Genomic DNA, 17,879 nt, shown 5'->3' with positions numbered 1-17,879 from the left:
AAACTAGGAAAGCATGCTATGGATACCAGTATTCCATATGCAAATAACCTGAGCTAAAACTTGAAATTTGCTCAGTCCAGGAAAAGTCATGTGATCCTCACAACAAACTTAGGATACGCCACTGATACCTGCATTTTTACATGAAGAAACTGAAATAAGGAGTGTTAAAATAATTTTTCAAAATCACACAGCATACGAGTAGCAGACCCAGGCTTTGGATCTAGTCTGATGCCAGAGGTTGTGTTATTAACTAACCTGCCATACGGATTCTCTCCCATATACCTCATAGGGTGAACTTTCCCAAATAGTATCATTTGCACAACAAAATACTTTCCAAGATTATTCGGTGATAAAAATCATTCCCTTTCACCAGAAGCTCTCCAACCTCTAGCCATGGGCTGAAAATTGACTCAAGAGCCTTGTAAATGCTAGGCAAGTATTGCACTACTGAGCTGCACCATCAACATCCCCAGTAGCTTTTGCATTATTTATTTAGGACAAAAGTAACAATTCTAAAGGAAAATTGTATAATGCAGAGACTGCTTATGTTGGTTACTTTTCTCTTGTTACTGAGACAAAATACCTGGCACCCAAAATGAAGGAAGGAAAGGTTTATTTAGCTCACAGTGGAGGTTTCAGTGCATAATCTGCTGGCTCCAAAACAGGATGACTCACAGCAGAGGAGCAACAGTTCATGGTAGTGGAAAATGGCAGAAGCAATAAAAGTGTAAAGGGAAGAGCACAAAGCGAAGACTTTCTTTCCCTTATATTGTGTGTAGGGTACCCACACACTATGGTGAGTGTAGCACTTACACCTGTAATCCCAGTATTGGATCATGAATCAGTCACAAACCCTAAAGCCTGCCCCCTTGACTGCATGAGGCTTTGGAGGGACATCCAGACCCAAACAATAACATCACTCCCCAAAATAGTATGTATAAATCTTTCACATTGCCTTGGGACATCTGATAAACAGGATTTTGGTATCCTGCACTTCTCATGCTGGATAGCTGAAAGGAACCAGAAATATAAATAAAGAAACTGAGAGGAAAGGCTGTTTTTTGATGGACCAGTTGCCTAGACATATCTGCATAGAATACCTTTTGCCAAATTGGTCTTACTCATTTATCACTTGAAATACTAAGTGATTTGTCTCTGGACATGTTACACAAAAATGAATGCTATGGCTAGCCATGGTTTCAGGTTTTATTGTTAGGGATAAGTGTTGCATTTCTAGACTTTCTCTTTAGGGGTTTACTAAATGCAAAGACATTAAAAGGAGAATATAGAAGCACAACTTATGACATTTTTCACATATCTAAACTGATCACTAGAAAGAAACCAGAAATTCTTAATTTAAACAATACTTTTATTTTACAGTGACAAATAATAATCATACATATTTATGGATTATAATGTAATATTTCAACACATGAATATGATGTATAGTGATCAGATCAGAGTAATTGGCATGAATATTGCCTCAAACATTTATCCTTATGTTGGGTACATGGAAAATCCTGTCTAAATCACTATTTTGAAATATTCAATGAATTGTTGACAGGGTGTTGCATTCTGTTGTACTGCAGAACATTAGGATTATTCTGCCTATCCAGCTGCACCCCTGTACTGACTAACCAGCCTCTCTTCCTTCTACTGACATACAGACTTCCCAGGCTCTAGTAACCACACTAATCCTGTCCACTTCTGGATCACATAGAAGTAAAAACATGCACTCTTTGTTTTTATGTGCCTGACTTGTTCACATACATATTGGCCTCCAGTTTCGTCCATGTTGCCATGAATAACTGGAGTAAAACGCTTAATTTTTAGAGATTCACATGTCATTCTACATTTTTATGAAATAGTTCCGCTAACTGTACTTCATTAAGAATTTTAGGGCCAGACCTATAGCTTAGCAGCACAAGAGCCTGCCTGGCAAGTGCAAGGTTCTGAGTTTGACTCCTGCTACCAAGAAAAAATTTTTTAATTATTGTTTCCTATTTAAAGGCAACAAAGAAAACAACATTGAGTCTGTTCAAATGTCCAATATCATTACCTGTCAAGATATGGAAGATAATGGGTGCACATTTATTTGCCAAGCATTGAATAGTATATTGTGCCCTGTTATGTGAGTTTTACATCAGATAAAGCAGTTCTGAAGAATTCAGCAAAAACAAAGAGAAAAAAATCTAGGGCTATTGTGAACTTTCAGCTCAAAGAAAGACTTAAGTCTTAGTCTCTCTCTCAAAACAAAAATGCCTGAAGTACACCAGTTTCTCTCTTACAGTGGTGTCGTTTATATCACAAAGTGCTGCTTTTCTGTATACTTCCATTGATTTCCACAAGTGTTATTTGCTTACAGAAACTAACCCTAAAAATTGGAGTAATAGTACTTCATTTAAGGGCCATGATACTTTGAAACATTTGGTCATGGTATCACACATAAATGTGTGCAGAAGGGCAGCTCAATGTATTTTCTCAAAATAAACATATACGTGTCACCATGATCCAGAAAAAGAAGTTTACCAGCACTCAGCAGCCCCCCGCGCTGCCATTTCCCCTAAGGTACCCATTTTCCTGAATTTTCACAACATGAGTTTGCCTAGTTTTGCCTAGTTTTGAGTTTGCCTTCATATATATGGAAATATATGATATATATTATTTTGTATCTGGCTTCTTTCACTCAGCATCATGTTTGTGAGAGTTACTCATATCGCACTTGGATGTAGTTCATTTTTTTTTCATTGTATAGGACTTCCATCTGTGCCTGAGTCACAGTTCACCCATTTGTATTACAAGTGGGCATGGAAATAGTTTCTAGTTTCAAATGATTATGAATAGTGCATCTCTGGACCACCTCATATGCATCCTTTGTGTGTGTGTGTGTGTGTGTGTGTGTGTGTGTGTGTGTGTGTGTGTAGGCATGCGTATTTTATATTTATATTTATATATATTTAGTAGATATATATATAGCTATGAAATATATACCTTTAATATAATTAATTACAATAATCTTTTACATTTTAATTATAAATTTTGGAGAACTCTACCATGACGTGGTACAGAAATAGTAAGTAGGTAAAATTTCCTAAACAGAATTCTTTTCTAATTCTAAAAGCTTCAAAGATGTATGTGCCTGTATTTGAACTTTCTCCATTATAAAGTTACTAGACTTTAAAGAAAAAACTCTGTTATCTGTCACCATATGGCTAATTTTCAAGACAACTCATACATCACTTAAGCATCTAATAAGAAAGCCCAGAAATCTAGAATAGTCATATCTTCTAGTTGCTCATATTCTTTTTTTTTTTTTTTAAACACTTTAATTGCTAAACACACTTTTGTACAGATTTTTGTTTGTTGTTTTTTTGGTTTTTTTTTTGTTTTTTATCAGTACCGGGGATCGAACTCACGACTGCCTGCTTGCAAGGCAGGCGCTTATGCCACTGAGCTAAATCTCCAGCCCCCTGTTGCTCATATTCTTGAAGGGTATAAACAAGTATTCAATACAGTGAGCTGAATACTAGGGTAATTTTATACTCAACTATTTTGTTAAACTTTTTGAGACCACAGAACACAAATAAATACTATTTTTAATGTAAAACACCAACAAATGTTTTCTTTAAAAACAAACTGTTGTCTCTCCTCCCAGAGTAATATCTATGGCTAAAACAAAATCAATCAAATTAATCTCAAGAGATACAGAAATAAAATTAGGTTTCAGCATTTCCCATTGCTGTTGTAAATGGCTATTTATTTGAAAGCTTTGAAGCACCATGAAATACTGTTCAAGAGGCACTGATTACAGAAAATAAATGTTCTAAAAGCAGAAGTTGGGTTAATGAAGCTTCTCAGACCATCTCTCTGAGTTTATTTTTTGTGAAGTGACATTATCTTGGGTTTGATAGTTGTGGGACACAACTTGCAGCTTTAGTTATAATCTGGTTACTACACCATTACCACAAAATTGGCAGCATATGGAGAGTTGGTGGTAAAAATTTGCCGAATTGTAATGTGAGAAGTCATATCTAAAAGGCAAATTCCTCTTAATGTCAGCAGGAAAAATTCCATTGTAGCTTCCTAAAAATGAAGTTTTATTTATCAAATCTGCTGGCCACATAGTCCATGGCATTTAGAACTGTGTGAACTGTCTGACCACTCACTTTTACAGTCTTATGAACAGGAATTTTCCTGCTTTTTATTATGGGGAGATATTTGACTTCAACAATATTTTAACTCATTTTTTAAATGGAATGACTTCAAAATTGTCTCCACCTACTAGCTTAGGGAAAAGAAATCCCCAAAGGAGGAGTACTGTTCACTACAGTGCTCATTCAAGACCCACTTTGCAGAGTGCTCATCACTTCAATCTTCTCCCATCCGATTCTGTGGCTCAAACTACTGTGAATGAGTCTAATCTGTTCCACCACCTGTTTTGACAAATAAAGTTTTATTAGAACACAGCCAAACCCATTACTTAAATATTTTCTGTGACAATTTTGGTGAGTAGTTTCAGCAGGTCCCTAGATACCATCTGGCCCAAAACGCCAAAATAATTGACTGTCTGGACATTTACAGAAAAAGTTTGTCAACCTGAGGGCGCCATGACTACTGCTCTGCTCTGTCTTCCATCCCCTCCTCTCTTCCACCTCCTTCTTGTCCCAGAGACAGCCATTGGATGTGGAGAAGGCCTCATAACCTTTAATATTTTTAAGTAAGTGGGTATAACCGAAAAGTAAATGGGTGTAACCTCAAGATCTCAAAATGTTTTCTTTATAAAAATTCTTTTGGGGGCCAGGGGTATATCTCAGTGGCACAGTGCCTACCTGGTAAGTGTGAAGTCTTAGGTTCAATTTCTGGCACTCCCCCAAAATGAAAAATAAATAAAAATTGTTTTGTAATTAATCTTGAATAAATCACTTAATTACTCAAGTCATTATCTTTTTAAGAAAAAGTAAGTACTGAAGGGAACATCCCATGGGATTCCCCATACAAAGTAGACCTCTTCCTGATGGAGCAGGTCTCATCAACTGGAGCAACCAAAGAGCAACTTTGTTATCTCTTCCCCATTTATGTTAGCAAATACCATGGCTTCATGGGGGGTTACCTTTGAAATTTGTTGGACAATCATCATTTTACGATCAAAAATGAATAATCTTTAAATTCCTTACTATGTGTTAGATGTGTTTATTGCATTGCTTTTTAAGTAATTAAACAGTTAAGCAATTAAACTAGATGGCTAGATTTTTGATTAGCCAATAGTGTTTCAGTTTTTAAAAAACGAAAAGAAGGTAACAATGAACTTTCTATTTATGTTAAGAAATTTTCATACTAAAACAAAATTACTCTCTCAGGACATTACATTGATATTTTAAAAATCACTTGGAATTATTTTATTAAATAATCACTAAACTTCATATTTCTTTGAATGTGATCATTAAATTACATAGTTCTAACTAAAAATTGGTGAATTTTCTTCTCTAAAAAGAGTGCTGAAAAGATCAGGGACTGATTGTTTGATAATGGAAGAAAGGCCATGACACAAGGAAAAGGCAGGGGAAAGTAAGAAGACTTCTGTGTTCCACTGTTAAGCACTATGCGTGTACGTGCATGGGGGGGGGGAGGGAAAGCAAAGACATTCTCTGCAGGTGTGACACCTTTCCAGATGTTAGGGTAAGGAAGGGAGAGCTGGAGGAGATGAAGAGAGAAAAGCAGAGCTGAGTAATGGAGCTCCATCCTGGGACTGCACTGTTAGAGACCGAGTAATTGAGCCAGGACACAGAAGACATCTGAAAATCATTTGAAAAGGAAGAAGAAAGCACAGATTCAGAATAAAAGGAATCAACATCGATAGCTCCAACTATGTAAAAGAACCTTGAAAACCAGAACACTGAGCTATTTATAATTTAAAGAAGTGTTCGTGGAAACCGGTGTTCTTTGCAGCCTGGTTTAACAGAGGCAGCTGCTCAGTTGCCCTACCTGGACGCACCTCTCCTATGGTTTTGAAATTCTTTACATTTTTGGCAGTGGTTCCAATGGACTGTTGTGAAGTGATAGTTTCTTTATGGAAATAGCCAAGAAGAGAAAGCTGGACTAGGACTGAAGATATTACATAGTCAGGGATTTCAGAAAAATGAATGAATGGGGAAGAGTAAGCACATTTGAGCTCAACATATGGCATTTGATCACTGTTTAGATTTTGTGATTTTTTGAGACCTCCCCCATTGTGTTCGGAGTACTTGTTTTCTACTAAAGGCGTGCCTTTGCAGGGGCAGTTCTTATATTAGCATGGGAAATGCTCAACTCTGTATTGCCTTTGGCATTCAATAAATCAGAAAATTCTTCTTGAAATCAGAATACATTCCCATAGAACAAAAATCGAGAAAAGTATATATTGAAAAGTTTAACCCCTCATCCAGGCCCTGACCACCCATTTCCCCCCTCCCCTCCACAGGAATTAACTTTATGTGATTTTTCTGTATCTTTCCATTATTTCTTCATGCCATTATTTTTAAAAATCTGGGGTTGGGGTATAGCTTGGAGGTAGAATACTTGCTTAATAAGCAGGAAGCCCTGGGCTCCATCCCCAGCACCAGGAAAAAAAATATCCAAATGTATATTCTTCTTATCTCCCTATTTCTGCACCTTGCTTCTTTCATTTGTAAGAATATCCCTGTGGTCTTTGAGTAAAAGGTAATTCACTGTTTTAGTTTCGCAGTATATCAATATACAAGGGTGTCAATATATAGTCAGTTGTATCAATATTTTGTTTTTACAGCCAATTCTGTGATTATCTATGTACATGTATGGCACATTTTTAAATACCGGGGTAGATCTGTGAGAAATTCCCATACAACTCCTGAATCTCAGGTTTTCTGTAGTTTGCTTTCACAGATACTGTCGAACTGCCTCCTTAACAGCTCCGTTATCTCACACTCCCAACAGCGTTATTATGGAGTTTCTACTTCCCTATCACCTAGACGTATTTTTAGATTAGCGATTTGTCTTGCCTTTGGAAAAGGACGTTTCCTGTGAAGGGCATGAACTATGAAGTTTTATTTCCTAATAAGTTTCTGTTATTAAACATTCAAATTCACCTCAGTCTTCTTTACTAGCGTAGGTCAGCTACAGCATTGCTTTCTGACTTCTTTTCCCCAAAACACACACATGATACCATTTTCTGCATGCTGTGTACCGTATCTTCAAGGGTCCCTTATTTCCATGCACACATGGGGCCATTGTGACCACATGACATGCTTCACAGTGAAAAGCTCGAGCTCTTGAGAATTTATACATTAAATAGGTAATTAGCTTTCAAATATACTTTTGGTTTCCTTTGTCCTATTGATCACCGATTACTGGGGAGTGCTTACTATTTATATTTACATGCTGGGGAATCTCTGTTCATGCATTTTGTTTTGTATTGTTTCATCCTGCCTTGCATTTTTCTGCTTGCTTCTTGGGAATAAGCACTAATAAGTCCTAACATAGAGACTAACTTAATAAGTTATTTTTATTAGATTTAGGCTTATTTGAGTATTCCAGTGGGAGCACTCACTTATAATAATTAACCCCACTTGCACTTTGTTAAAAATGTTGTGAGACCTGCTCACAACATACATGTGAAATCTTTTTCCATTCAGGAGTAAAATTCTTTCTTTCTGACATAAATCAATTTTCTGCTGTGAACTAAACTTCTAAGTATTGACACATTCAGCATTCATGAGTATAATTTCAATATTTGAAGATAACTGATTTTCTGCTTTAAAGTTTTATTCTTTCCAGCCAATGATTCTTTAGTTTTATGCTTGCAAAGATAATAAAAGTCTCAAGTCTTTCGCATCTAGATTAATATTCTTACAGCCAACAAAGTTAATGAAAAGAAATATTTCCTTGAGTTCCAGACTTCAACTTACTGAAATTCTCAGAGATGGAAAGCCCATATCTGGGGTAGACAGGTCTTTCTTCTAAGGAAAAAAATCTTCATGGCTTTGAAACTCTGATTTTAAGAGGTTTTTTCTCTTTGTCTCTTTGTCTCTCTATCCTTCCTTCTCTTTCCCTCTCCCTTGTCTTCTCTTTCTTTCTCCCCTACTCTCCTCATCCCCCTTCCACTGTGATTTTATTAGCATTCATATATTCTGAGTTCATAAAGTTAAGACCTCAGCAAAAATTGAAACAATGAATATTCAATAGCTAAAGGTACAGATAGCAAGTATTAGCAACAATTCCGTATTTTCCAGTCTAAGTGCAGAGTAGCAAGAAGGAGACCTTCAGAATCTATCCCTTATAGAAATCAACACTTACGATTTTCTATGTGCTAGGCCCTCTTGTATGTATTTTGAATGTAGTAATTCATTTAATACTCATATCAACCAATGATTTTCTGTGGTGCCACATACTAAAAGGCAATAAAGTAACCATGGACTGAAATCTCTGAAACCATGAGACAAGATACACTTTTCTTATTTATAATTTGATTACCTTGAATTTCATGCCGCAGTAACAGAATACTAACACACCTAAAAAATTAGGAAAAAAGGTAGAGCTTGATAATTATGTCATCAGTAGTTATGATTCATATTTCTGGAGTTTTTCTTCTACTAACTCCTTTCCATTGATTGCCTCTTCTGTTGCATGTGCTAATCCTCTGAGGACCATTATTTTATAGAAGAGGACACTGGGAGCAGAGAGGTTAACTACCATGCAGAGATCACAGGTCAGGAAGATAGAGAGCTCAGATCTGTCTAATCTGATAAGTCCAGCTTCAGGCCCACACTCTTAACTCCTATGCCAAGTCACTGGTTTTAATTAAAAGGAGGGTTTCCCCATCCTGTAGGTCACTGAAGGCATTTAGGGCCCGTTGGGAAAATTTATGGAACTACTGCTCCGTTCTGAATTTGTCATACACTCCAAATTCTTGCCATGGCCAAATGCAAGGGCATGACAAGAGAAAGAATGTCTGGATAGTGCAGAAACCACGGTTTTTATTAAATTTGCATGAAAACTCTGCCTCAACCCTGAATCAATTAAAGCATAATGGAAGAGTAAAAACTACTCTCAGTCATGCAAAGTGATGTATTTTATAGTATCTGATTTGAGATTTGCAATAGCCAGAGAGGACATTCTCGTTAAAGGCATTTCCAGGCATCACAGGCTTTGTAATCATCTCAGTATGTGAGGCTGGAACATGTTTTTGTTTACTCCTGATGCAACAGTGTCTGCATCCCAGGCTACCTACCAGAAAGAAAATGTGAGAACCACACTTTTTGAAGAATAGCTCCTGGTCACTCATGTACAGTTCTAAGTAATTCTGAAATTCATGTTGAGAGGAAAAGCACATTTAATTAACTATGAAGCTTTCAGCTGGGACAGACTGTAACCGTAAATCCTCTGTCCTGTCTAGGGCGGGTGTAGTGAGACGAAGGGGAGCTTCATTAGAAAGAGGGGAAGGAAAGTGAGCACAAAAGAAAATGCACCACTAATTTTATTTGTACCATTTTAAGACACTATAACAATAACAAAAATGATGCCTAAATAATGGGCATTAAGTCACATAAGTATGACATCTGGAATGGATAAAAGGAATAAATTCCTTTATATCATGCTTTATTTTTATACATTTTTATTAAATCACACATAAATGGTACATTTTACAATCACACATTATAGCAGTTGAAAGTGACTGACACCTGTGCGGTACACATTCAGTTTACAGAATCCTCTTATTTGCTTTGTCCTGCTGGAGCTTCCCAAATGGCCTTCACACTGGGTCAGGTATGACAGCCACTCTCATTTTGCTAATACTGAATGGAACAAAGGCTTACAGTGGGTCACATAGCAACAGGTGGCCTGGAACCTAAGTCGTAGGAGTTTATAACCTGTCCTAAATATGAGGAAAGAACAGGTAGCATCAAGATGGTGAAGCCCAAGATACTAGATGACCTGCTACTAGATTGTACTTTACGTACTCATAACTCTAGGGATTGCTGAAATGTAAGGCAAATGAGATCCAAGCTCATGGCCCCAGGGTATTCAGATTTTTTTTTCTTATGGCCTCTATACATCTTTCTCTTCATCCTGTGTTATCTGGCTATCAGCTGTTGTTTTTTAGCTGACCATGGAGCCTTTAGAGTAATGGCTCTCAAGTGTGGTTGGTGGACCAGAATGTCAGCACCACCTGTGAACTTGTTGGAAATGCAAACTCTTAGATCCGCCCTAAGCTGCTGAGTTTGAAACTCTGGGGATGCAGCCCAGCAATCTGCGTTCCAGAGAATGCTGCAGGAGACTGACACTGCTCAGTTCTGTGAACCACACTCTAAACCGAAATAGTGCCTGGCAACCTAGCTTGTCACCTGCAGTGAGCGGAAAGCTTTGGAAACCACTGATGCTTGGATCCCAACTTCAAAAGTTCTGATTTAAATTGATCCAGGAAGGAGTTTCTCAATCTCAGCACTATGAGAATTTTAAGTCGGATGATTATTTGTTAGGAGACTGCACTGTGCATTGCAAGATGTTTAGCAGCAGCCTCTCTCCTACATCCCCTCCTAGTTGTAATAACCAAAAATATTTCAGACATCATCAGATGTCTCCTGGGAACACAGAAATACGTCTGGGTTGATAAGCACTGGTCTAGGGTCATGGTCCAGGTGCTAGAATGTTTAAGAGCTCTCTAAATAATTCTTATACACAGCCAAGACTGAGAACTTGCAATCTTATCTCAGCCTAGACAAAACTATGCTATTAATGAGCAGCTTTCAATATGCAGTAGTTTAAAGCACAGTTAAAGCTAAGCTTTACTTCTTGGGTATGAAGTAAAATTTAACCAGTGGTGAAGATTAAGAAGTTTGTCTATTGTGAGTCATGATCTTTAGGGCATAAATTTCCCTTGTTCCCATACATTTTTGCTATTTTCTGGTTGTCCAGTATTTTTCATAAAACTAATATAAACAAGTATATTGTACATATCTGAAATGTCCTGAACAAGATACTGTTTCCTAGTAAAGAGTATAGGGACAGACGTCTGCACATGCTGCTTTTGGAGCTAACCATTCTAAAACCAGAGCGATAATCGCGATAATCACCATATCAAATGGCACAAATTCTTAAGTAAATCTGTTTCTGCCAGTTAAAAAAATAAAAAATAAAAAACAGCCTGTCAATTTTGTGATGTTAATTTGGACACAGTCTAAATCAACTACACAAATGCAAAATTTCTACATTAATGTGTGCCATCTTAGAGTTGCTTTAGCTTTTAGTTGGTCATCAGGGACCTTAAATACATTTCACCTGAAGAAAAATCCATGTGACTAGAATAAAAGCAAGTAAAAGCCAAGTTTACTGAACATGTGGCACACCCCTGTAATCCCAGGAGACTGATACAGGAGAATCCCCAGCTTGAAGTCAGCCTGCGGAATTGAGCAAAATAAAAATTTTTAGGAAAGGGCTGGGGAAGTAGCTCAGTGGTGAAGCACTTGCCTAGTATGCACAAGACCTGAGTTCAATCCCCAGTACCACACGCACTTGTGCACACACACACACACACACACACACACACACAGGCCATGCTCAGTAGACTGCCCTCTGTTGGTTCAATGATTCCTTCTGTGATGCTCATCTGGGTCTCCTGGATAACAGGAGAGCACCAAGATAGCAGAAAGAACAGTGTCTCCCAGAGTCCTCCCAATGTGGGATGGCCAGCAGGAAGCCCTCCCATTGCACCCTCAGCAGGACATCTTAAGACAAGAGTTTGTGACACTCACTCTTCAAGCCTAAGTGCCACTTCCTGCAAAAGTTAGATGGTGTGTGTATTATGTCTTTCATCATAAATAATGGAAATACTACTTTGGCACACTGGTAAGCAACTTTGAAACAGAAAATAAATTCCAAGATGGATGTCTTTTGGAAGTCAAAATGATACTAATTTGAAGATGTGAACTGTTTTTAAATTAACGAATTGGAGCCACTGATTCATCTGTTAGGTGGACTCATCCACTTACTCAAAACCTACATGGAAACCTCTTCGGAAAGAAAGAAACATAGGATTACATAATTTAGTTCCTTTAATGGCCAAAATAAGATCCAATTACTCAGCGGTTCCAGATTAACCCTTTGAACAATTTGACTTGCCATTTTGTCCTATTAGTTGGTTTTTCTTTCATTGAATTGGTAGTAGATTGCTACTATTAGTGAAATCAACTAGTTATTTTGCCATGATCCAAGTATTACCCTAACTAGTTATTTATTCCTATTCTAGTCTACATTATTTCTTTTTTTTTTTTTAATCAGTACCGGGGATCGAACTCATGACCGCCTGCTTGCAAGGCAGGTGCTTATGCCACTGAGCTAAATCCCCAGCCCCTAGTCTACATTATTTCATTTATATGCTCTCAAAAATCAAAACCTTTTAATGTCCACAAAATTATATTCAGAAACAGAGATCATAATAGACTGTCTAAAAAATTGAATATTTCTATGTGTTCGCAATCATTTTTTAAAAGGCTGCAGTTTTATGTATATATGAAAATTTCTAAAAGAAAATACTTATTAGTGAAATGTTTGCCGTTAGGCAAGGAGTGTAGGGCCTTTGGAAACAGACGTATGTTTTGTTATACGAGCCGGGTGTGATGGCACATGCCTATAATCCCAGCACTTGGAAGGCTGAGGCAAAAGGATCACTATGATTTTGAGACCATTCTAAGCTACAAGGCCAGCCTGAACTGCATAGTGAGACCCTGTCTCAAAAAACAAATTTATACAGGATTATTTTTACCATTTTAGCATTATATTTTCAATTTTAGTGCTATTAAGTACCCAAAAGGTAGTCTTTCCAAAGCTCCACAAAGTCTTTTGCAAATAAGAGAAAAACAGATGAGCTGTGTTTGCCTCCATGATGCTCCCTTCTCCCATACTTGTTGATTGCTGAAACAAAATTGGCAAAAAAAAAAAAAAAAAACCTTCAGATGTCAGATTGCTCAAAGATCAAACAAGTGTTTCCTACTCAAGATTAGGTAATTAATAAGAAAATGTTATACAATGCTTGAGAAAATCAACATAAAAGAAGAAAGATTTATTTTGGCTCCCACTTTTGGAGGTTCCAGTTGATGGTCATTTGGTCCCATTTTTAGCTTGTGACAAGATAGCAAATTCTGGTGGGAGAACATATAGCAAAAGATTCTGCACCAGGGAGGAGGAAGCAAAGAGGCAGGAAGAAAAAGGCTGGTTCCCAGAGCCTGCTCCAAGCGCATGCTCACAAGGACCTCACTTCCTTCCAAAGATTACCTTTTGGGTATTTAATAGCACTAAAATAGCACTTCTTAAAGGTTCTATCTACTGCCTTCCAGATGGGGACCAAGCCTTTAAAACATGTTGGGGAACATTCAGGATCTAAATTGATTTTTTAATAAATTGATTTTAACCAGAGAAGCAAAGAAAAAAGTTGCCCAGAGACAGACACCTAACTCTCTCCCTGCAGCACTGGCGCAATTATCATCTGTCCACCCTTTCAGAAGGAGGTAGATGGAATACCTTAAAATGCCTCCAGTGACTTATTTCATATGCTTTTGTGTTCAGTTCCCATAGAAAAAATCAAAGCTCGCTCCCAGGAAATAGAAAAATAACACCACAAGTACACGTATTTGTATCAAAGAAAGATTTTATTTTTGCTGGCCCCAATTCTGTGAAATCTTTTCTTTCATACCTAACACTAGTTAAGAGCTTAAAGATGCATGAAATGGGAAGAAATTTAATTAAGATTGGAAGAATCCCATGGTTCGTGGTAGGTTTGGGTGGAGGATCATTTTATTAGGATTTATAACTTAGAACCATCACAGGATTTCAGAATCTCCCTTATTAAGCAAGAAGCATCTTTTGTTTCCTCTCTTTGTTAGATTTGAATTGCAAAATCCATCTGTGTATATTTTAGAATCCTTATTCTCTGAGAATGAGAATGAAAGAAGTAACAGTTCAGCTATCCCAAAGCATATTCCTTAACAATTCCCACATATCCTAATTACAACCTGTCTTTAGAGAAGAGTTGTAGGCCAAAGTACTAAACTCATTCTATTAAAAGTCATTTTCAGATTTTCTTGTTTTTATAGTGGTAATTTATCTCCGAAAGAGCACTTGTGTCTTTACTTGCAAAGACATGACTAAACAGCATTTAGCAATGGTATAGTTATTTGTTAACTCCTTAAAACTCTCAGTTTAGGGCAGGGTTTCGATACAACCTCATGCTTGTCCTTGAATAAAAGTTTATATCAAAATTCTGAAAAGACCCCAATCTAGGCTGGTTATAATGAGATGACGAAGAGAACAGAGAAAAGATTAGATCGATGGAAATGGTTCTTTTAGAAAACTCTTCAGAAGAACAGAAAGATGTTTGAAAGCTAAAAAGAGACAACCTTTGACATGAAGTCATATTTGGCCTCAGCCCTTATAATAGAACTATCCAGTCTTATGTTATTAAATTCTCAAAATGCAAAAGATTATGATTTCGCGTCTTTGGGGAACAGGTTTCTCAGCCTCTTTCAATAGGATCATGTTAATGACCACAGTGACTGTGAAATTAAACCTCACATAATCTTGCAGAAGTAGTAGAACAGAAATTGAAAGCTCAACTGAGAGTTACTCTGTTTAAAAAACACTTGGCAAAAAAAGAAGATGAATCTGCCAAGTCTGTAGGATATCGCTGCCTATTGAATAGTGAGCTTAAATGCTGAGTCACTAAGCAAAAGCCAGAAAGAAACCAATAACACTTTACTCTTCAAAAGGTATCAGGTATTCAGCAGGGACCTCACTCCCCTGATAGAGAAATTATTTAAGTCCATGTTCCTGGTATCAAACAGAATTAGATAAATATCAGCGATCACAAGGGACTGTAGCTAGCTATTATACTCCTAATACCATGGCCCCTAGACAATGCCCACCCCTGCCCCTTGCCTTGGGATGAAGATTCTAAATTGTCCACATGAAAAAACAGATTTTCCTTATGAACAAATCATATAATCTTATTTCTCTGCATGATAAGGAAAACTTTAAACCTCCACAAAGAGAAGCCACTTATGTTACACGCACTGAGGAAAGTGAGCCCCTGAAGCATGGAGAAAATAGAGAAAAAGTTCAGTTTAGTAGCCACCCAGCTGATGAAATCAGAACATCACAGTCACTTCATTTTGTCAAGATTCTCCATAATCTCTCACTTATAGTTCTGGCTATTTATCAGGACATAGTAGAATTTTCCAAAGCCATTGACTGAAATGACTTGCTTTATTCATGGTTTGGTAAGATTTGATAAGAGACTATTGCCTGCCTCTCAATTAACTGTTACCCCAAATCCAAAATTTCAGCTATGCACTAAAAAGTAGGCAGCCGGGCATGGTGGTACATGCTTGTAATCCCCGCACATGGGAGGCTGAGGCAGGAGGATCACTGTGTATTCAAGGCCAGCCTGAGCTGCATAGTGAGACCTTATCTCAAAAGAAAAGTAGGCAACATGACAACTTTGTATGAGAACAAACTATTTCGTATTACATATTTCATGTAAAATATACATGATGTATTTAATGTACAATATATACTTTATAATATATGGTCATAATGAAAATTATTAAAAAGCATGATATAATATTAACATATAAATAATTATAATATGTAACATTATATTCTTTATATCTTTCTGGACTCAATGTTATTGGGAATAAGAAATAAGAAAAAAAGTAATGTGAACAATGCTCCACACTATTGCACTAGCTGGAAAGCCCAATGAATACAACATTCAGAAACTGGGATGGGTAACTAGAAATGTAAGTGCTTGTGTATTCCAAGCTAGCTCCGCCATTTCTCTTTTCTCAGCTGTTGGCTGGACGCTGGCCTTTTGACCACAATGATTTTGGCGTCTTTCTGTGCAAGCTGTTCCCCTTCCTGCAGAAGTCCTCCGTGGGCATCACTGTTCTCAACCTCTGCGCTCTGAGCGTCGACAGGTAAGGTAGTTCCCTCCCTTGTTTTCCAGTTGGGTTTAGAAAAGCATTCATTATCCTCAAACAGAAAATCAAAGAGTTGGTGCCCAGAGCAGTTTAACAGTTTAAACCATGAAAACCATACCCCTATGGTTTATGATTGCTTCACACATTTGCTGACATTAGCCACCTTTGGCTTCGGTGAGGCACAGCTAGGGCATTTTGCCAATAATATTGCTGTTGGAGATTAAACCTAGGACCTCATCCATGCTAGGTGAGAGGTCGCCCTTCTACATCACCGATTTACGTCACCAACCTTGAACTTTTTAATGCAACTTTAAGCAAACAAGAAAGTTATTTTGACCATCGGCAAAAAAACCAATGCATTCTATATGCAGTCTTCCTGTATAATATTATTACCTGTTATCAGCTGCAGTATTTAAAATGATGTGGTACAGATAAGCATACACTGACAGGTCAACAGGAAACTCAGAATAAGCCCTGGAGTACACAGTCGTGTAATGTGCGCTGAAATCACTTTGAATATAATGGGGACAGGGAAAGATTCTTTCAGAAGTAGTGTTAGGATTCTCTTAGAAATAGTAGCCATTAGGCATATCTTATCTGATATTATATTATTGATAATAGTATTTATAATAATTGCCAGTTATTGATATTAGTGAGTGCCAGGTACTGATACAAACATTTCACAGAAATTACTTTTACTTAACTGTGATGTATGCTATTATTATACCCATATTACAGATTGGCAAGCTGAGGTCAAATAAGTTAATTCCACCCACATGTCTACTAAGCATTAGCACCACTAGTCAAATGTAGGTGAGCTTTCTTCTTAAGCACTATAGTTGAGCATGTAAAAACTCAGTCATAAAGCAGTAAAAGAAAATAAACAAGTACCATTTAGATCTCTAGAAAAGAGAGACTTCCTAGAATTACAAAGAATGATAGAAAATCTGAATAAAGTTACAAGTGTATTTCAAGAGATAACATTTTTTAAATTCAGATTAAATATTCATCTCAGAGGTTCTTCTTGCTGAGATTCAGCCAGACCCAGTGCAGGTCTCACCGGTACAAGGATACAGTCAGCTCACTTCACTCATAGATTCCAATCATTGAAAAGGGGTCACTGCACCACGCCCCCATCTCATGTGTGGAGAATCACAAACCATTATTCTGCATACAGAGAATGAAATACGAATCATTCCTCATTAGAAAAAGAAAAATAATACGACCAAGAATGTATTTCATTAAAACTTGGGATGACTTTTAGACTAAGGAGGTGAACCATTGAAATCTACTCCCACAAAGATCATCCTTAATCCAGAGGTTTTCCTCCTTGCTAATTAATACACTCCTCCTCCTTTGTTCTCTAGATTCATTCTTTACCCTTTTTACATCTCATTTGATATTCACATGAAGCTTTGGAACTTATATATGAAGAATGTGCTTAACATTTCTATTTCAAAAGGTCTTACACCTGAGAAAGAACCATTCACAATTCCTGAAGATACCATTTGCTTTGAGTCTTCCTTTGATTGCTGTACACACACACACACACACACACACATACACACACACACAATCGATTTTAAAAGAATAAAACAAGCACCAAAAGGGAGGGAAACCAAAGTCTGTTGCAAGACAATCTGTACTTTTTGAATCCCTACTTTCATTGTCTGAGCTGAGTAAAATTATGGCCCAAGAAATCCTGAATTCCCCTGATTTTATATGATATTTTAAACAACATGATTTCCTCTCATTTCAAAGTTATTTTGAGGGAAAATAATGAAAGAAACTATACATCTAAGATCTACAGAATTTATTATACCACTGATCGCTCAATGATTATAGAATGCTGTAAGATCAAAGAAAAAAGTTGTAGTTTTCTATCAGGTTTTAATA

General features: G+C 37.1%; 1 protein-coding gene across 2 annotated transcripts in view; it reads left to right on the top strand.

The window, feature by feature from the left end:
- Positions 1 to 17,879, top strand: part of Ednra (endothelin receptor type A) — a 51,729-nt gene that overhangs the window by 12,750 nt on the left and 21,100 nt on the right. For both annotated transcript variants that reach the window (XM_003476832.5, XM_063260806.1), the window contains exon 3: positions 15,853 to 15,980. In XM_003476832.5, coding sequence (XP_003476880.4) covers positions 15,853 to 15,980 — 128 coding nt within the window. The remainder of the gene's footprint in view (positions 1 to 15,852; positions 15,981 to 17,879) is intronic.

This window comes from Cavia porcellus, unplaced genomic scaffold (genome assembly GCF_034190915.1).
Source record: "Cavia porcellus strain 051 isolate PalLab524CR breed Dunkin Hartley unplaced genomic scaffold, mCavPor4.1 scaffold_14, whole genome shotgun sequence".
Lineage (NCBI taxonomy): Eukaryota > Metazoa > Chordata > Mammalia > Rodentia > Caviidae > Cavia > Cavia porcellus.
The sequence above is the reverse complement of the archived record's forward strand: the minus strand, read 5'-3'. Positions and strand labels throughout refer to the sequence as shown.